The sequence below is a fragment of the Dipteris shenzhenensis genome, chromosome 32 (assembly GCF_047967505.1).
Source record: "Dipteris shenzhenensis isolate YYH24624 ecotype China chromosome 32, Dip_SZ_1.0, whole genome shotgun sequence".
Taxonomy (NCBI): domain Eukaryota; kingdom Viridiplantae; phylum Streptophyta; class Polypodiopsida; order Gleicheniales; family Dipteridaceae; genus Dipteris; species Dipteris shenzhenensis.
The window spans coordinates 26516492-26531999 of NC_141627.1; the positions used below are offsets into that span (position 1 = coordinate 26516492).

A 15508-nucleotide genomic window follows, 5' to 3' on the forward strand; every position below is an offset into this window, starting at 1 on the left:
TGATTTATGGAGTCAGCCACCATAATACTTTATTAGAAAAAAAAACATCGTTGGAAGAAACTAGGTTTGTTTTTAAAAAAACAAAGCACTTAACATAGATGAAACGAAAATATTACAAGTGTTCATTTCTCAATTGAAAGTATAATGCAAAAATGTCCAAAGCAGTTGGATAAAGATATGGAGATATCAATTCAAACCAATCTCTTGCCAAATATCTAAAAGGATAAGAAAAATTATCGAGCATAGAATACTCATATTTGTTTTGGCCATAAGATGAGTCAAGTGGATCTCAATTTGTTAGAGATACTATAAATGAAGATATGGAAGAAGCTAAGCAATGCCCTTTACCTCACATATTTTGTTGTAGGAAGGGCAATAAGCCAAAAGGGCCTTTTTGTTACTATTTGGTAACTAATCTAGACTCAAACTTGGATGAACAAGGTGTCCTAATTTGGGTCCCAAAGGTTTCTCAAATAGGAAGGGGTGAAATGGGAATCCCTAGCACGTTCATAGCTTTGTGGTATGAACCAAAACCTTCGAAAATTCTCTCAAATTAATATACAGTGAAACATTTTAATGAGGGTTATTTGCAAAAGAAACGTGAATGGGTTCCAAACAAAGAGGACTTGATTGAAGTGAAAATGAGTAGTGTTTTTTATGTTGGAAACCAAGGACTCAAATTCAAAAAAAGAAGCATGGGTATGATGTGGGCAAAAGTATCACAATCCCTGACAGCAACCACATATATATTCAATATCATTTGATCCATGTCAAAAAATGCAGTAATAGAGTCTAATGACCCTAAAAGAGATTCAAAATCATAAGAGAGGATGTATTATGCATCATTTCCAACAAACAGTGCATCTTTATAGCACTTCTATGTTGATATGACAACTATTGAATTATTGAAAGAGTTATATAGAATTTTTTTACGGATCGTATTGGTTGTCTTTTGGCATCGCTTTTGTTTGCTTTTAATTTTTTATTCATTTTTTCTTATTTTATATATGGTTCAAATTCTTTACTCTCATCACCCCAACTGGTTCTTTTAAAGGTTGTAACTTGTCAAGCACCATCATGGACTCTTCCACCTCACCTCCTCCCACTCAAAGTAGTGAAACATCTATGTGCATGGAATAATGCTAGCTAATGGGGTTCTAGCCTAGTGGTTGAGGTGGGTGGATGTGTGTGAGTGTGTGTGAGTTTGACCACCAACTAGGCCTTGAAAGGCAGCACTAAAAAAAAAAGTAGTAAAACATCTATGTACATGGAACAATGCTAGTGCATACCCCCCCACCTTGAACCAAACGAAATCATCACAAAATCAATGCCAACTTGACTACCTCCTTCCGATCATGAACTTCTCTATATTCATCTCAAACAATGCTCTCCACAAAAATTGCCCAACCCATTCGTGTTAACTTCGTTTCACCCTGACACATTGGATTCACATGGTTCATTATACCCCACCACATTGGATTCAATAGTGCTATACATGCAATCACATCATTTCTTTCATAACCGCTTATATGATCTTCAAGTTCTACATGTCAGATTTATTCACACTGTAGTCAAAACCAAACACTACCTCTATCTCTATCGATCCCTTTACAAGAGGTATGGATTTTGTACTAGCTAAGCCATTGCCCATTCAATGCTTAAAGATGATATATCAAATTCGCTTATGATCATGTCCTAAAAAACATATCCACCAACACATTCAATCCTTATGTAATGTGATTAAGAGATTGCAAGATATACCAGTGATTTCTCATTTCCCTTCATTCCATGTTGTCAAAACGAAGATTTAGCACCACCAAAAGAAGAAGATTTGATGAATCAATTGTCTTTGGTGACAATAAGGAACACTCCTCACCAATCCTTAGTCTTATCGCTTTCCCCCATGGTAGGTTGCCCCATGCCCTATCGTTAGTCTTATCGCTTTGGTGACAAATAAGGAACACTCCTCACCAATCCTTAGTCTTATCGCTTTCCCCCATGATAGGTTGCCCCATGCCCTATCGTTAAAAGAGACAATTCATCTTCTACAAGGACCGGAGAATGAAAGCTAATTGATAATCGCATCACAATGTTGATCCAAGAATAAAAATAGATCACAATTTGCACCCAAGTTGAAAGTTGGATATGTGGTTTCTTTGATGACAATAATTCATGTAAGAGAGAAGACCTATGGTCAGTGAATCTTGACTTAAGTGTTGTGGATGGGAGCCAATTGATTTATAATATCTGACCTAACCCATAGGAAGATCAATTAAGTGCTATTTTTCTACTATTTTATGGATGTGCAAGCTAGTGCTATCCTTATGTTTGGATGGTCAACATATTGGGTGGGGGAAACACTTGTGAGTTACTACAAGCAAATAAATTTTTGTGCGTTCTAAATTTATACAAAACATTTGGTGAGCCACAATCCTTGCCTTCCAATTGAGATTCCCTCTCCTTCTCTTTTTTAAAGCAATGACACTCATAAAAAGATAAGATTTTTGAACCCAAGGTGAGGAGCTTCTATAATCCATGGTGTGAGAGAGTGAAGGTAGCATTGCTTGAGTTCCTAATGAGATGGAGGTCGAATTCTCCAGTGACCCTATGCCTAGGTTAAAGACAAAGCATGACATAGAAAAGAGTGTTTACCATTCTTAAAGTATTATTATGTGTCATCATTGTTTGCGAAGCATAAAGTGACCCATGCTCATAACAACAAAGCCTGCACATTACAATTCATAGACATAAAAATAAAGAACATAGTGAACGGCAAGATTACCACAAAGGTTGTGTGAACTACATTTGCAATTGCTGGGGTAGAAGGATTGGTTATCATGGGAGCTAATAGTGTAGACATTAGTGCTTCAATAGTGGTAGCAATGACAAGCTCTTTGATGGAAGATATGGAAGATATGAAGATTTTATAATAAGGTGCAAAATCAAGAGAAATTCTAAGCAGGAAAATAGAATATCAAAATCTTGTAACAAATGCATCCAAGAATGAGTATCACCAAGATCTAATTAAAGGTCATTCTTCATCTATGGTCTTAACCATTTTCTTTGCTTAATACACTAATAAAGCAAACCATTAATACATTTGCAATTGTTGGGGTAGAAGGATTGGCTGTCATGGGAGTCAATAGTGTAGACATTAGTGCTTCAATAGTGGTAGCAATGACAAGCTCTTTGATAGAAGATATGGAAGATATGAAAGATTTTATAATAAAGTGCAACATCAAGAGAAATTCTAAGCAGGACAATAGAAGACCAAAATCTTGCAACAAATGCATCCAAGAATGAGTATCACCAAGATCTAATTAAATGTCATTATTCTTCTATGGTCTTAATCCATTTTCTTTGCTTAATACATTAATAAATAGATTACCATGATAATGCTAAAATATTGTATCGAATTCTCGCCATAGATAAGTTCTATCTTGTGAGATTTTTAGCTTTGATTTATGTTCATGACACTCTCATTGAGTTGTATGATAAATTATACAAAACCTTTGGAAACTTAAGAATGCCTTGGATGCCATCCTCTGCAAATGTTTCCAATGGGATGTGTGCTTTTCTAATCAATTTGTTGCCCTCCATATGAGATTTGGTGTAGATGACAAATTCTAGCAACGAAGCTCTTTGTAAATGGCAAGCTCTTTGGTTTTTCCTTCCTGTAAAGATAAAACATCAATTAAGTTGTAGGAGCTATGTATGCTCTACTCTCCTTCAAATTTTGGCAAAGAAGATCCATTAGTCTATGAAGAAAACATGCATAAGGAATGCTTGTCTAGCCCATCTAAGCATAGATTTCATTGTTCTTGCATTGAAGCATAATCGTTCTAATGTTTAAATCAATGACATGTTCATTTTGATGAGTCATCCACTTTGGATCCATTAATTGTTCACTTTTCAATGGATTACTGTTCTTACTTAATTGATAGGTTATCCACTTAGGATCCATTACTTCTTCACTTTTCAATGGATTATTGTTCTTACTTACAAATTTATAGTAATATAATTTGTGCTTGCATGGATGCCATCTGTATAAATGAGTATGAATCTATATGTGAGTAATGTGAGCATGCCATTTGCCATGGATCATGTAACTGCTCATTCAAAATCAACTTGTATCCTTCTATTTTTTTTGTTTTCTTTTTCCTAAAATGGAATCAAAGATCAAATAAAGTAGTGGACATGAGACACAACACAAGGTCCATGAGACCTAATTCTCCATGCAAATGTCAAGGATAGTGCAAGAATATAGAAACAATATGGATTCTTTATATATATATATATATATATATACATATACATACATACATACATACATATATATATATATATATATGTATGTATGTATGTATGTATGTATGTATGTATATACATACATATGCATATATATATATATATATATATATATACATACATATGTATGTATATATAAAAGATTAAGTCACAAGAGAAGTTTAAATCACAAGTGGAGTAAGGAGCGAATAAGTGCATATTTTGAGAAGGGATTAGAGAAAGTATGGAAGGATTAGTGTGCTTGGTATGTGGGGTGGTTAAAAGAGAGTGTAAATGAAAGATTTCAAGAGGGATACATAAAAGAATCATTCTTAGTGGAGAAAGTATACATATTTACTAATCAAAATTATTCTCTCTCTCTCTCTCTCTCTCTCTCTCTCTCTCTCTATCTATCTATCTATCTATCTGTGTGTGTGTGTGTGTGTGAGATATCTTTTCATGCTTGTAACTGGTTGTCACATTTTGTGGGATTGTTCGTTGTAATATAAGGACAAATGGATTTCACAAGGAAAATTTTGTGTGAGGATTTTCTTTAGGATGCTTGTTCCCTTGGAGACCTTCCTCAAGCCCAGCTGGGAGTGTTTTACTACTGTTTCTAGTTTTAAGTATTAGTTGTTTCATTTTGGGACAACTGTGAATGTACATTCTTCTAAATAAACCATTTTTTAACAAAAAAGGTGTGCGCGTGCGTGCACTTGTGTGTCTCAAAACAAAGTACCAGTAGAAAGGCAACATGCTTATCTATATATTTATAATCCAAGGGAGTGATATAATGTCATGGATAATAGTGTTGTGGAAAATATCTTATATAATATATCTCGAAACAGAGCATAGATCTCTCACAAAGTGCCAGTAGAAAGGCAACATGCTTGCTTATCTATATATTTTTAATCCAAGGGAGTGATATAATGTCATGGATAATAGTATTGTGGTATAATATATCTCGAAACAGAGCGTATGTGGAGAGACAACATGCTTCCTTATCTATATATTTATAATCGAAGGGAGTGAGTCCTTTAAGTGTCTTGATTGATAATGTCATGGACACCAATGTTGTGGAAAATGTCTCAGATAACAGGGTCACCTTGTAGGGAAATGGAGGTTTACCTTGCCTTTGACATTGCTTTTTTTTTTTGCCTTGAGCGGTCTCTCCATTTGTCCTTGCTAGGTCTTTTAGATCATTGTGTTTGATCAATAAATGAATGTAATGAGATGTAAATCTATATGTGAGTAATATGAACATGCCATTTCTCATACCACTTCTCACATTGCTCATGACTCTCTTTCCTTTAATGCTGATTTCCTGCATGACTCTCTTTCCTTTAATGCTGATTTCCTGATTTTTGCAGTAATGACCTCTAATGCTTCACTTTCCGAAGTGTCCCTTTCATGCCAATTTCTTGAATTTGAGTTAACAATAACCTTTTATACTTATATTCCCAGTGTGTTCAGTACACATATGCACTTGTTTGATTTCATGCGACTCTGTTCCTAAAGGCAGTAAGCATTGTAATGTTTCAAAAATCAAACTTTTCAGTGACTACAGCAACACAGATTGAGCACTAGAGTAACTGCTAAAAATGAATATGACAAGCAGGAGAGACAACTTTAATAATGCAAAGCACAGAAGTTCAGAGCAGGTCTATGTCCCAAAAAAACAGTGGAGTTGAAACTTCAAACACTAAGTAGAGTTGATGTGCATTGCTGGAATTTCGTGTCAGCCAACCTAGAGTGGGAAAAAAAAACTTAAATGGTTCACAACACCAGTATACACTTAAATTGAAATCCGGAAATAAGAAGAGAATGTTTAGATCCCCAAGTTTATCTCTGTACGAGATTCTGAACAATGGTAGCAAGAATTGGTCCTAAGAATCACACTATAGAGACACACAAGCTACCCACCATGTTCTACACTTTCAATCATTCGCAAACAAAAGAAGCAAGATCAACATTCATATTTCCAATATTAATTTCCAAGAGAATAAATTCAGTCCCTGTTGTCCTATGCAGAAGTATTTTCAACTCCATCCTGGCTCTGCAGGAGTAGTAGAACTGAACACATGCCGGCTTATGAGCAAACAAGGTCCAATAAGCGGTAGTGAAACCATCAAGGACATTCTCATATGTTCTAGAATTACTTCCAGAAAGAGTATAACACAATGTCTGATATAGTGGAGACACCAGTCAATGTCAACCTTAGTGATATGTAACACTCACAACATGACCGCCTAACAACAGACTTAACCACTTTTGGATTGCATATATAAGTGGTTTGTATTCTCGTTTTTACCTGCAACAGTATGTCATGTGATTGCTGAAAAGAAATCAATTCTGCTGATACCAAGGTCTCCATGCTTTAGCACCAACCATGGGTTCTAAACTGAGTCGACTATAGGGATTGTCATTCTTAAGACACCATTACTATTCATTTGTATGCCCAACAGCACCTTCATCTACTGTACGAGGATACAGATTTCGAAATACACACCAGACATGGTCATATTAAAAGCACTTTTTGTGAACAATGCTTGGACCTGATTCATCATACTCAGCCTTTGTTATGTGTTGATTCTGAGGGAAGACAACCTTTGCCAGAATTGCACCTCCCATCCATGCTGAATACCGTAATGTGTTCTCCGGCATGTATTCAGGAGGCTATTAAGACAGAACAGCAAGTCTGCCAGATCAGCGCAGTTGTATATACAAATTGAAAAGAACATGAAACATTCATAAGTGGGGCAGGAAGGCATGTAAACAACACAGTACTCTAGTCTAGTTATAAGCATTTCATGATTACAAATTGAAGCAATCTTGTGTAATACATGTCTTATGCGACCACATCAGTAAATAAAAACAGAAATTCGTACACTAAGCGCTCAACGCATATGATGCACCACTGTATTATTTATGCTGCTGAAGTCGGGAATTACTTCAGAATAAAAAAATTCTCTAGTTCCAGATCATTATAAACCCCTATTCTTTTCCTTTACTATCTATAAAGTATCAGTCTTCTGAGTTCAAGCTCTCCACAAGATTCAGGGACTGCTTATCAACACTTTAGAGTGAGGGGTTTGCCAAGTATGAAGCTTTATTTAAGATTATTTTAACAAATAAAGAAATGCTGCTGGAAAATTTCTCCGAAAAAGATCTCATTTCATCAGCATCTAGCATAGATGTTCTCTACTCTAGGGTATAGCAGGACATTTCAAGGATTCCCTTTTTTGTCCGTGCGTCATCTCATTATTGATCCCATCAAGCATTCTAAGTTTTTGCCCCCTTTTTTTTTTCGGGGGGGGGGGGGTCCCTAAGTCACCTAGGACACTTGAGACTACTAACCTAAGGACTGGTAAGACAGTTCAAACACTGGCTTAGTCTAACCTAACCCTCCTTGTAACCCTAGTTAGTACTAACCTAACCTAGCTCTACCCAAACCTAAACCTAACCAACTAACCAAACCCTCTAACCCACCGTAGTATGCAACCTTAGAGGCTAAGGTTTGCAGATGGGCGGTGCACGGGCGCAGACTGGCGCAAAGATAATGCGCATGGGCGACGAGAGGCGCAGCTGGGATGCGCACCAATAGGGAGGCGCACCAGCCAGAAGCGGACGGGCAAATACGATGGACGGGTGACGATAACGGAGGTCGACGGTGTAAGAATCAAATTATCAATATATAGGATTACAATTAACTTCCTATCTCCCTCTGAAAAGACATATAAGTTTCCATCTAATCAACTTCGACACACTCCGGTTTTGTTGAAGAAGGATGTTTGCACACACAGACCAGGCTTGCCCACCGGCCCCACTGCTTTTCAACATCGGACCTGCTACGGTCTACTGCCAGGCCTGTAAATAGACCCTGGCATTGCAGCCCCATCTGCTGACATGCTACCAAGCAAACATGCTGCCAACCAATCACTCTGATTTGTAATGCCATGAATGTATGCATGCCGATAAGTCGTTTGTTGTTTCATATGCTCTCCTCTCATCGAACAGCTTGTCACGTTCTGAGCTGGTATCTTAGTTGCACCCCATTTGAACTTGATTGCACTCCAAAGGCTACACTTTTAAAACCTACTTGTATGAGAAATTGAGACAACCTTGAAATCCGTCTTCCAAATTCTATTGAAGGTTGATTTTGGCACCTCCTTATACCCTAGAGTTTTCATGGTTAGATTGATCTTATGCATTATGTCCAATTGTTTATACATATCTGGAATGACGATTTGTGTTTCTCTCTTATGATCCATTGTTTGAGCTTTATGAAGCATCCTTTCAGCATTGTTGTTCACAAACTCACGTAGATTCTTTTGTCAGGGACAACCCCCAATAGGATGCTCATAAGGAGGGGTGTGATGAGATCCCAGGGACTCATTTGCAATGGTGAGGATGATAGCAGCTGACACGGATAGGGAGAGGCCTTCTCTGGTGATGGTTCCTTCCATTTTTCCACCCCACCTCAAGACTCCATGCTGCTGCTGCAATCTCTGATGGAGACAATCCTCTAGTCAGATCCAGACTGCTCAGCAACACCCTGCTCCAAGTAACCCTACCTCACCATGTCCCCTAACCCCTTGTCCTCCTCATATGGGGCCTCACAGGTTGGCCAGTGACATTTCTAACAATAGGTACCACAAACATGGTACAAATATGGTATCTAATCAAACTATCGACCCTTCTTCTGATAGTCCTAAATTGAGTTCAAATCCACAAAGACCACTTTGCACTCTTTGCCTTCAGGAAATATTAGACATAGTGTTGATGCACATCAAGTACCTATTTCATCTATGGTAAGTGAGCCTGGAAAAGAAATAACTTCTCTTCCTATAATCATATGCCATGTGCAATCAATGAGTCCTAGCAAATGCCCTTATCAATGTGATAAGCACACTAATAGGCTGTTACACCATAATTGTGAGCAAGAGGGTATATTGAAAGCACAAAAGAGTGTTTCAAAGGGCCACCTCTAATGGTCATCTCCATTCCAAAGGGTCCAAACAAAACCATGATAAAGGCAAACCTTAAATTTCTTTACATACGTTGCAAATCCAAATCATGTGGAGAATTCCATTGATGACATTTTTCTGATGGAGATGCATTCAAGGAAAAACTTATCACCCTAAGGAGCAAGAATGAGAAATTGGCCTCTAAACTTGAATTGCTATTTCCATCTATTTTGAGGAACCAAACCTTAATGATATGCTCAAGGAGATGTGTATATGTGTTGAAATGGTCACCTCCCCATCTGTAAGCCCCCATATGAGGAGAGAATGGGGAAGAGAGACCTAGGGAAATACACCACAGAAAAAGAGAGAAAGGGGCTGCCACATGGACAGCATCATGGCTGTCATGTGGGCAGCACATCTAGAGAAGGTCCAGGAGCAGATCAGTGGCAATTTGTAGCTCCAGATAGAGGCGAGGAGTGGCTGCATGATGGCAACACATGGTGGCTGACCTCAGCAGCAGTACGGATCAGTACGGCACTGCACACGTGGCTGGAGAGAGCCTGGCAGAGGGCAGAACCAGCAGGACAGAAGGGACAGAGGTGGAGGCTATGGTGGGCCAGTCACCTAACCATAGATGTGCCCAAGGGTAGGGCCCAATGGGGGCTGCCCTTGGGACCAGGCAGCAACCCAAAATAGTCCAGCAACAGCCCTTATATAGGGCAGTAAAGTCGGCGCAGGAGGGCCCAGAAGAGTCGGTCAAGAGGGGCAGGAAGAACCGACCAGATCGGCCAGATCTAGGGGCCTGGGTCGGTGGAGTTCTCAGCCCCTTGGGGGCCTATAAAAGGAGGGCCTCCAGCCCTCATTCATCATCACTTGGAGCAGTTGGGGAGCAGACAGCAGCAGCAGAAAGCCTACCCTTGGACCTACACACAAGAGGAGAAGGAGGCTGACATAGGGCTGCAGACTGAGCTCAAGGTGCTGCCCACCTAGGCTGGTTTCCGGACAGCAAGGTGGAAGGGATCTAATGCTCGAGGTGGAGCATGTGGGCTCAGAGATCTGGAAGTGTCAAGCTTAAGTGTCAAGCTTGTAGTAGAAGGACCTTTTGGTATTGTATCCTGTCCTACTTTGTGTACAGACGGAAATATAAAGAGTTGCTTCTATATTTGTCTCTGAGCATTGTCTATTTACTGGCTTGCACATCGATGCACATAAGTTAAGAAGTTTGTGATTCCACACCCCACATCACACTGTGTGAGCTCCTGGGCATTACTATCAGTCTTCCGCTGTGCATACCCTCTGTTGGGTCATTAAAACAATATGTTGGAAACATCCCAGATTGATAAAACAACATAGGTATCCCACTCAGTTCAACTATCTCATATTGATCCCTACCATATGCTTGTCAATACAAAATAGAAAATTTGTTTAAAAATAATTATTCATCTTGTCCTCATGTCTTCCCAAAACAAGAAGCGAGGTTGAAAAAGAAAGTGTGTGTTTCCAAAGAGCCACTAACAGGTCTTGATGCAATGAACAACAAAATGTGTGCAAGGCTGAAACCTTGGAGTATAATTCCTAAACACATGCTTGACCAATAAGACATCAAAACATAGCTTGAAGTCTAATATACACAACCCTCTTGATTGAGTGGAGTCAAGATGTCAAGCTACTATGCCTATGGCGTCATGCAAGCAAGCACAATGCAAATTTTGTGTTCTCTAGCTATAATTTTGAATGTATAAATGCATCTCTAAACATCCATATCATGCTCTTCACTTGTGTTGAATTGTGAATCGGACTCTCCTTGCTCCTATCCAACTTCATTTGTTATCCTCACCTCCAATAAAACAAGTCGACGCTGCACGCATTCCTTGAAAATTGTGTTGAACTCCTAACAACATTTAGGTTGAAGGTGCAATAAAGACAATAACAATTCAACATATTTTTTAAGGAGTACTATGTCTCATAAACCATTTAGGCCTTTTTCCCTATGTACATATATCTTCACCCTTTATTGCATGTCAACATGAAACTCATGCCTTCAAGTTCAGATCAAAGTAGGAAAGTCAAGAAGGGTTTGTTGGAGACCTCAATAACACTTTCATGAGGATGCTTGCAAAATACTTTAGACTCTGGGTGCAATAGCTACAAGGAAAACCTGATGTCTTACACAATAAGCACTACACAAGACCACATGACACTGTCATTCTTTTTTTGTTGAAAAAAAAGACCCTTTTACAGCTAATCTATATATTTTTTGTAGCCTTTTCATAAAGACATCCATTTATTGCTAATTTATATATTTTTTGTAGCCCTATCATAGGGGCATCCAATTATTATCAGCCTATAGCATCATATGCCTTCAAGACTGACCTTGACAAGAGCAGGTCGAATAGATGGGGTTGCAAGAAGATTTGCTTCTTTCTGAAAGCGAAAATCAAAACCTGCATGTACTAAAATAAGATTATGACTTCTTATGCCATTGAACTTACTTCACTTGTCCTAGAAACATGCCTCGAATCATTTCCAACATGCAGCCATTCTAATTTAAAGAGAGAGAGCCATTTAGCAATTATTGTACCTAGCATGGTGGTTGTTCCTCCACAAAGAACAATATTTTCTAGCAACTGCCTTTGGCTTTCCGATGGCACACATAATGACACGCTCCGAAAAAGCGCCTCCACAATGCTATGCTCGTCAACACGAAGCAAAGATGGTTGAAATAATGCCTCACCAACCATATAACTCTCTTTGCTAATTGAGATGACCTGCTTGTATATAATATTCCATACATCATTCCACATCCATGGCACAAAATACTTATAAGGAAGTTATTCAATTGAATCTAAAATTGAACCAAGTAGTCAAAAGCTTAAATGCCGTGAGCAGCTCATGATAACCCAGAGTTCCTGTATTTTACACTCCGCCCTCAATTCAAAACATCTGTGTTGGGCACATCACATAGGATTTGCACGCTTTTGAGATTTGGGAACATTGACAACCCCCGCCCCCCCTCTCCAAAGAAGGCAAACATCAAGGAGAATCAAGTACATACTGAAGGAAAATTTAAAAAAGGATAAGATACAACACTCAGCACTCCGGAGGTGAAGGGCAGACTCAGCCATAACAAAGGTTAGCTTACTAAAGGAGAAGACTAATCAAAAGGTAGTCTTCATTCTCTTCATTCAAGCAACAACTCCTTGTGAAGACTATACGATCTCTCCAAAAAGAGCATTATAATGTAGATGCTAATGTTCTTCGTGACCATGATGCCAATTGAACCAATCAAGAGAAACATGCCCCATCAAGCATGCAGTAGAATTAAATTTAAGATCAGTCATTTGAGCATTATGTTGATGCATAACTTTGTCTTATGTCAACTTCATATAGTATTTCATTTGCCTTTGATTGCTATGTTTTGTTTTGTTTTGTTTTGTCTTTCAATGCATTGCATATGCACATATAATTGCTAATGTAAAGTACAAGAAATGGATCCTAGTTGGATACAAAGAGAAAAGCATACACGTTAATTTCATCCAATACTTTGACAATTCTTTGTTTCAAAAATGCTATCTGCAGCAGTGACACAATATCTTAGACATTGACAAAGCCAAACAATGTTTATTGCTTTTGTTCAAGGCATGCTTGGAATATTATTCTAATTTATCACGAATCCTACACTTTCATGAGAAGTATGTTCTCTTTCATCTACACCACTCTGTTGTTATGGTTCTTTTGCCAAATTAAAAGAATTGAGATGATATATTGATCACCAATGCCTTAAATTCTAGAAACTTGTTCCATCTATTTCTCTTCCCACCCATTAAATATATCCATGAATTTGTGCAATACCCATCAATAAAGTACAAAATAATATGAATCATTCATTGATCTAGTTTGTGACTGTTCCCAAACATTTGAAGGAATTAAATCCATTGTATCTCTAAATTTGAAGTTGTTTCTAGTATGGGCTTGCTTCCCCACACAAACTTTTCCAAGAAAGGAAATAGGCCAATAACACTATTCTCTCTTCTATTTGTCTTCCCACCATTAGATATATCCATGAATTTGTGCAATAACCATCAATAAAGCAAAAAATAATATGAATCATTCATTGATCTAGTTTGTGACTGTTCCCAAACATTTGAAGGAATTAAATCCATTGTATCTCTGAATTTGAAGTTGTTTCTAGTATGGGCTTGCTTCCCCACACAGACTTTTCCAAGAAAGGAAATAGGCCAATAACACTATTCTCTCTTCTAAGTTGAAAGACTGCTGAGATTGAAATGACCATACCATTTGTGGCCAATATTGAGTCTATTACGTTTCCTTCCTTACACCTTTAATTGATCAAACATGTATCACTACCCTTAGGAAACATATGTTGTTATAACCATCATTCTTTTGTAACTATTGCTATGCCCTAAATGTAGTAGCCATAACGTCTATCTCTATGTTTCTTCTTACACCCGTCATTATGACAATAATTGTTTTGAATATGTGCCTTTGAAATACCTCATTTTCAAATCGGATGTATTCTTGCATCTAATCCTCCCCTTGATAAAAACATGATATTGTTAGAGATGAATTACTAAGGTATTGTTTCATTGTGTCTCGTCAATTACCATCTACCTTTGCCTTTGCCACAACTTGTTGTGAAGGCTTGCTCACTGAATGACCCCTTTTGGCTTCAACAACTTTTACGCACATTGCTCTTTTACACAGCTAAACTCACAATAGATTATCCAACTCATGATTAGTTTCTTAAATCGCACTGCTTTGGATAAGATTTTAATATCCTTTCCTTAGTCCATCTAACAACCTAAATTAAATCTTCTTTGTTCCTACGTTAAGATTGATGCAACTTGATCGTCAAACATATGTAATGGATTAGATGCAAACTTTGACTCATAAGCTTCTTAAAAAACACCTACCATTTGTACTAGGTGCAACAAGCTAGGGGAGCTCCTCACAAGTACTAAAAGAGGGTGGCAAGTTGTACACTCTTGCCTCATTGAATGTGGGAGCATGTATTGCTTTCCAAACAGCAAATTTTGAATAATATTCAAAGGGCACGTGTCCCATGTAAACCTTGAGTGAGTTTTGCACCGGGCAACATGTTGTTTTGGCCAACCTCTTGGGAAAAATACAGCTTTTCTACTTGAACTCATTCACAAGCATATGAGGCACACACTAAACATATTGACACATTTGCATCCCTATTCCCCCAAATTGGGATCTCTAAACTAGTACTATATACGGAATATACATTTCCATCACACAGCCACGCAATCCCAACGTATCGTTTGACAAATGGAGCAGCAAATTCTTATGGGGATGGAGCCTTTGGGATCCCAATATATGAATGTTTCTACTTCTACATGTCTTGCAGTCCTCTTTTGTAATGTCAGCTATAATTACATGGCCTGATTGCGGCATGGGGTGGTAGACCCTGGTCGGGTCAACTTGGCTAAGTAACTATGGTCGGGTCACCCAGGTTGGCTGACCAGGGTCGGGTCCCCTGACCTGACCTAGGTTTGTTGACTGACCCTGGGTTGGCCGTTACAACGCTTCGGTTGGCCAATATACAGCCCCATAAATAGGATCTCCTCTCCCCTTCCTTGGCAGTCACTTGAGTATCCATCCAAGGCTGTGGTTGTATTCCTTGATTTATATAGTTGCTATTGCCTACTTTTGTGTCTACTTTTCTCTCTGTTTCTTGTATGCCTCCGCACACACTCCACTCTAACATGGTATTAGATGTCATAGTAGATGAGGGACCAAGGAGAGCAAGAGGAGCTGATGGATATTGATACGTTGATCACAGCATCTAGTTTAACGCAAGTTGAAGAAAAGGAAGCAAGAAGCTATTCGAAGGTACCTGTCCTAGGCGTGGACACATTCTCTTGGTCGGCAATCTGTTCTGAATACCCTGCCCATGGGGTGTTCACATTCTAATTGATCGGCATCTGGTTGGACAGCCCCACATGAGGTAGATAAGATAGGAGACTGTGTTGAGCAACCGGTCCTAGTGAGAACAACAGAAGGGCCAGCAGTAAGGCCACAAGGCAGCCTGTAGAAAACGGCATCAAGACAACCTGGGGTCGACATCCTGGAGAAGACAGCATCAAGGAAGCCTGGTCGGCATCTTATTGGAGAAATCAGCAGGGAAATTTTCTTTTCTTTTCTGTCCCACACCTCTATCTCGCCTCTCCTTTTTCTTCTTCTCAACCTTAAAGAGTGTCTTTCATCAA

At 38.6% G+C, this 15508-nt stretch overlaps 1 protein-coding gene across 1 annotated transcript in view; it reads right to left on the reverse strand.

Moving 5' to 3' along the window:
* Positions 1 to 6252: 6252 nt before the first annotated feature.
* Positions 6253 to 15508, reverse strand: part of ARP7 (actin-related protein 7) — a 30365-nt gene continuing 21109 nt past the window's right edge. The window contains exons 5-7 of the mRNA XM_087370833.1: positions 11836 to 12022; positions 11628 to 11698; positions 6253 to 6963 (exon numbers count right to left, since the gene is read on the reverse strand). Of these exons, the coding sequence (XP_087226959.1) occupies positions 6811 to 6963; positions 11628 to 11698; positions 11836 to 12022 (411 nt within the window). The 3' untranslated portion in view covers positions 6253 to 6810. The remainder of the gene's footprint in view (positions 6964 to 11627; positions 11699 to 11835; positions 12023 to 15508) is intronic.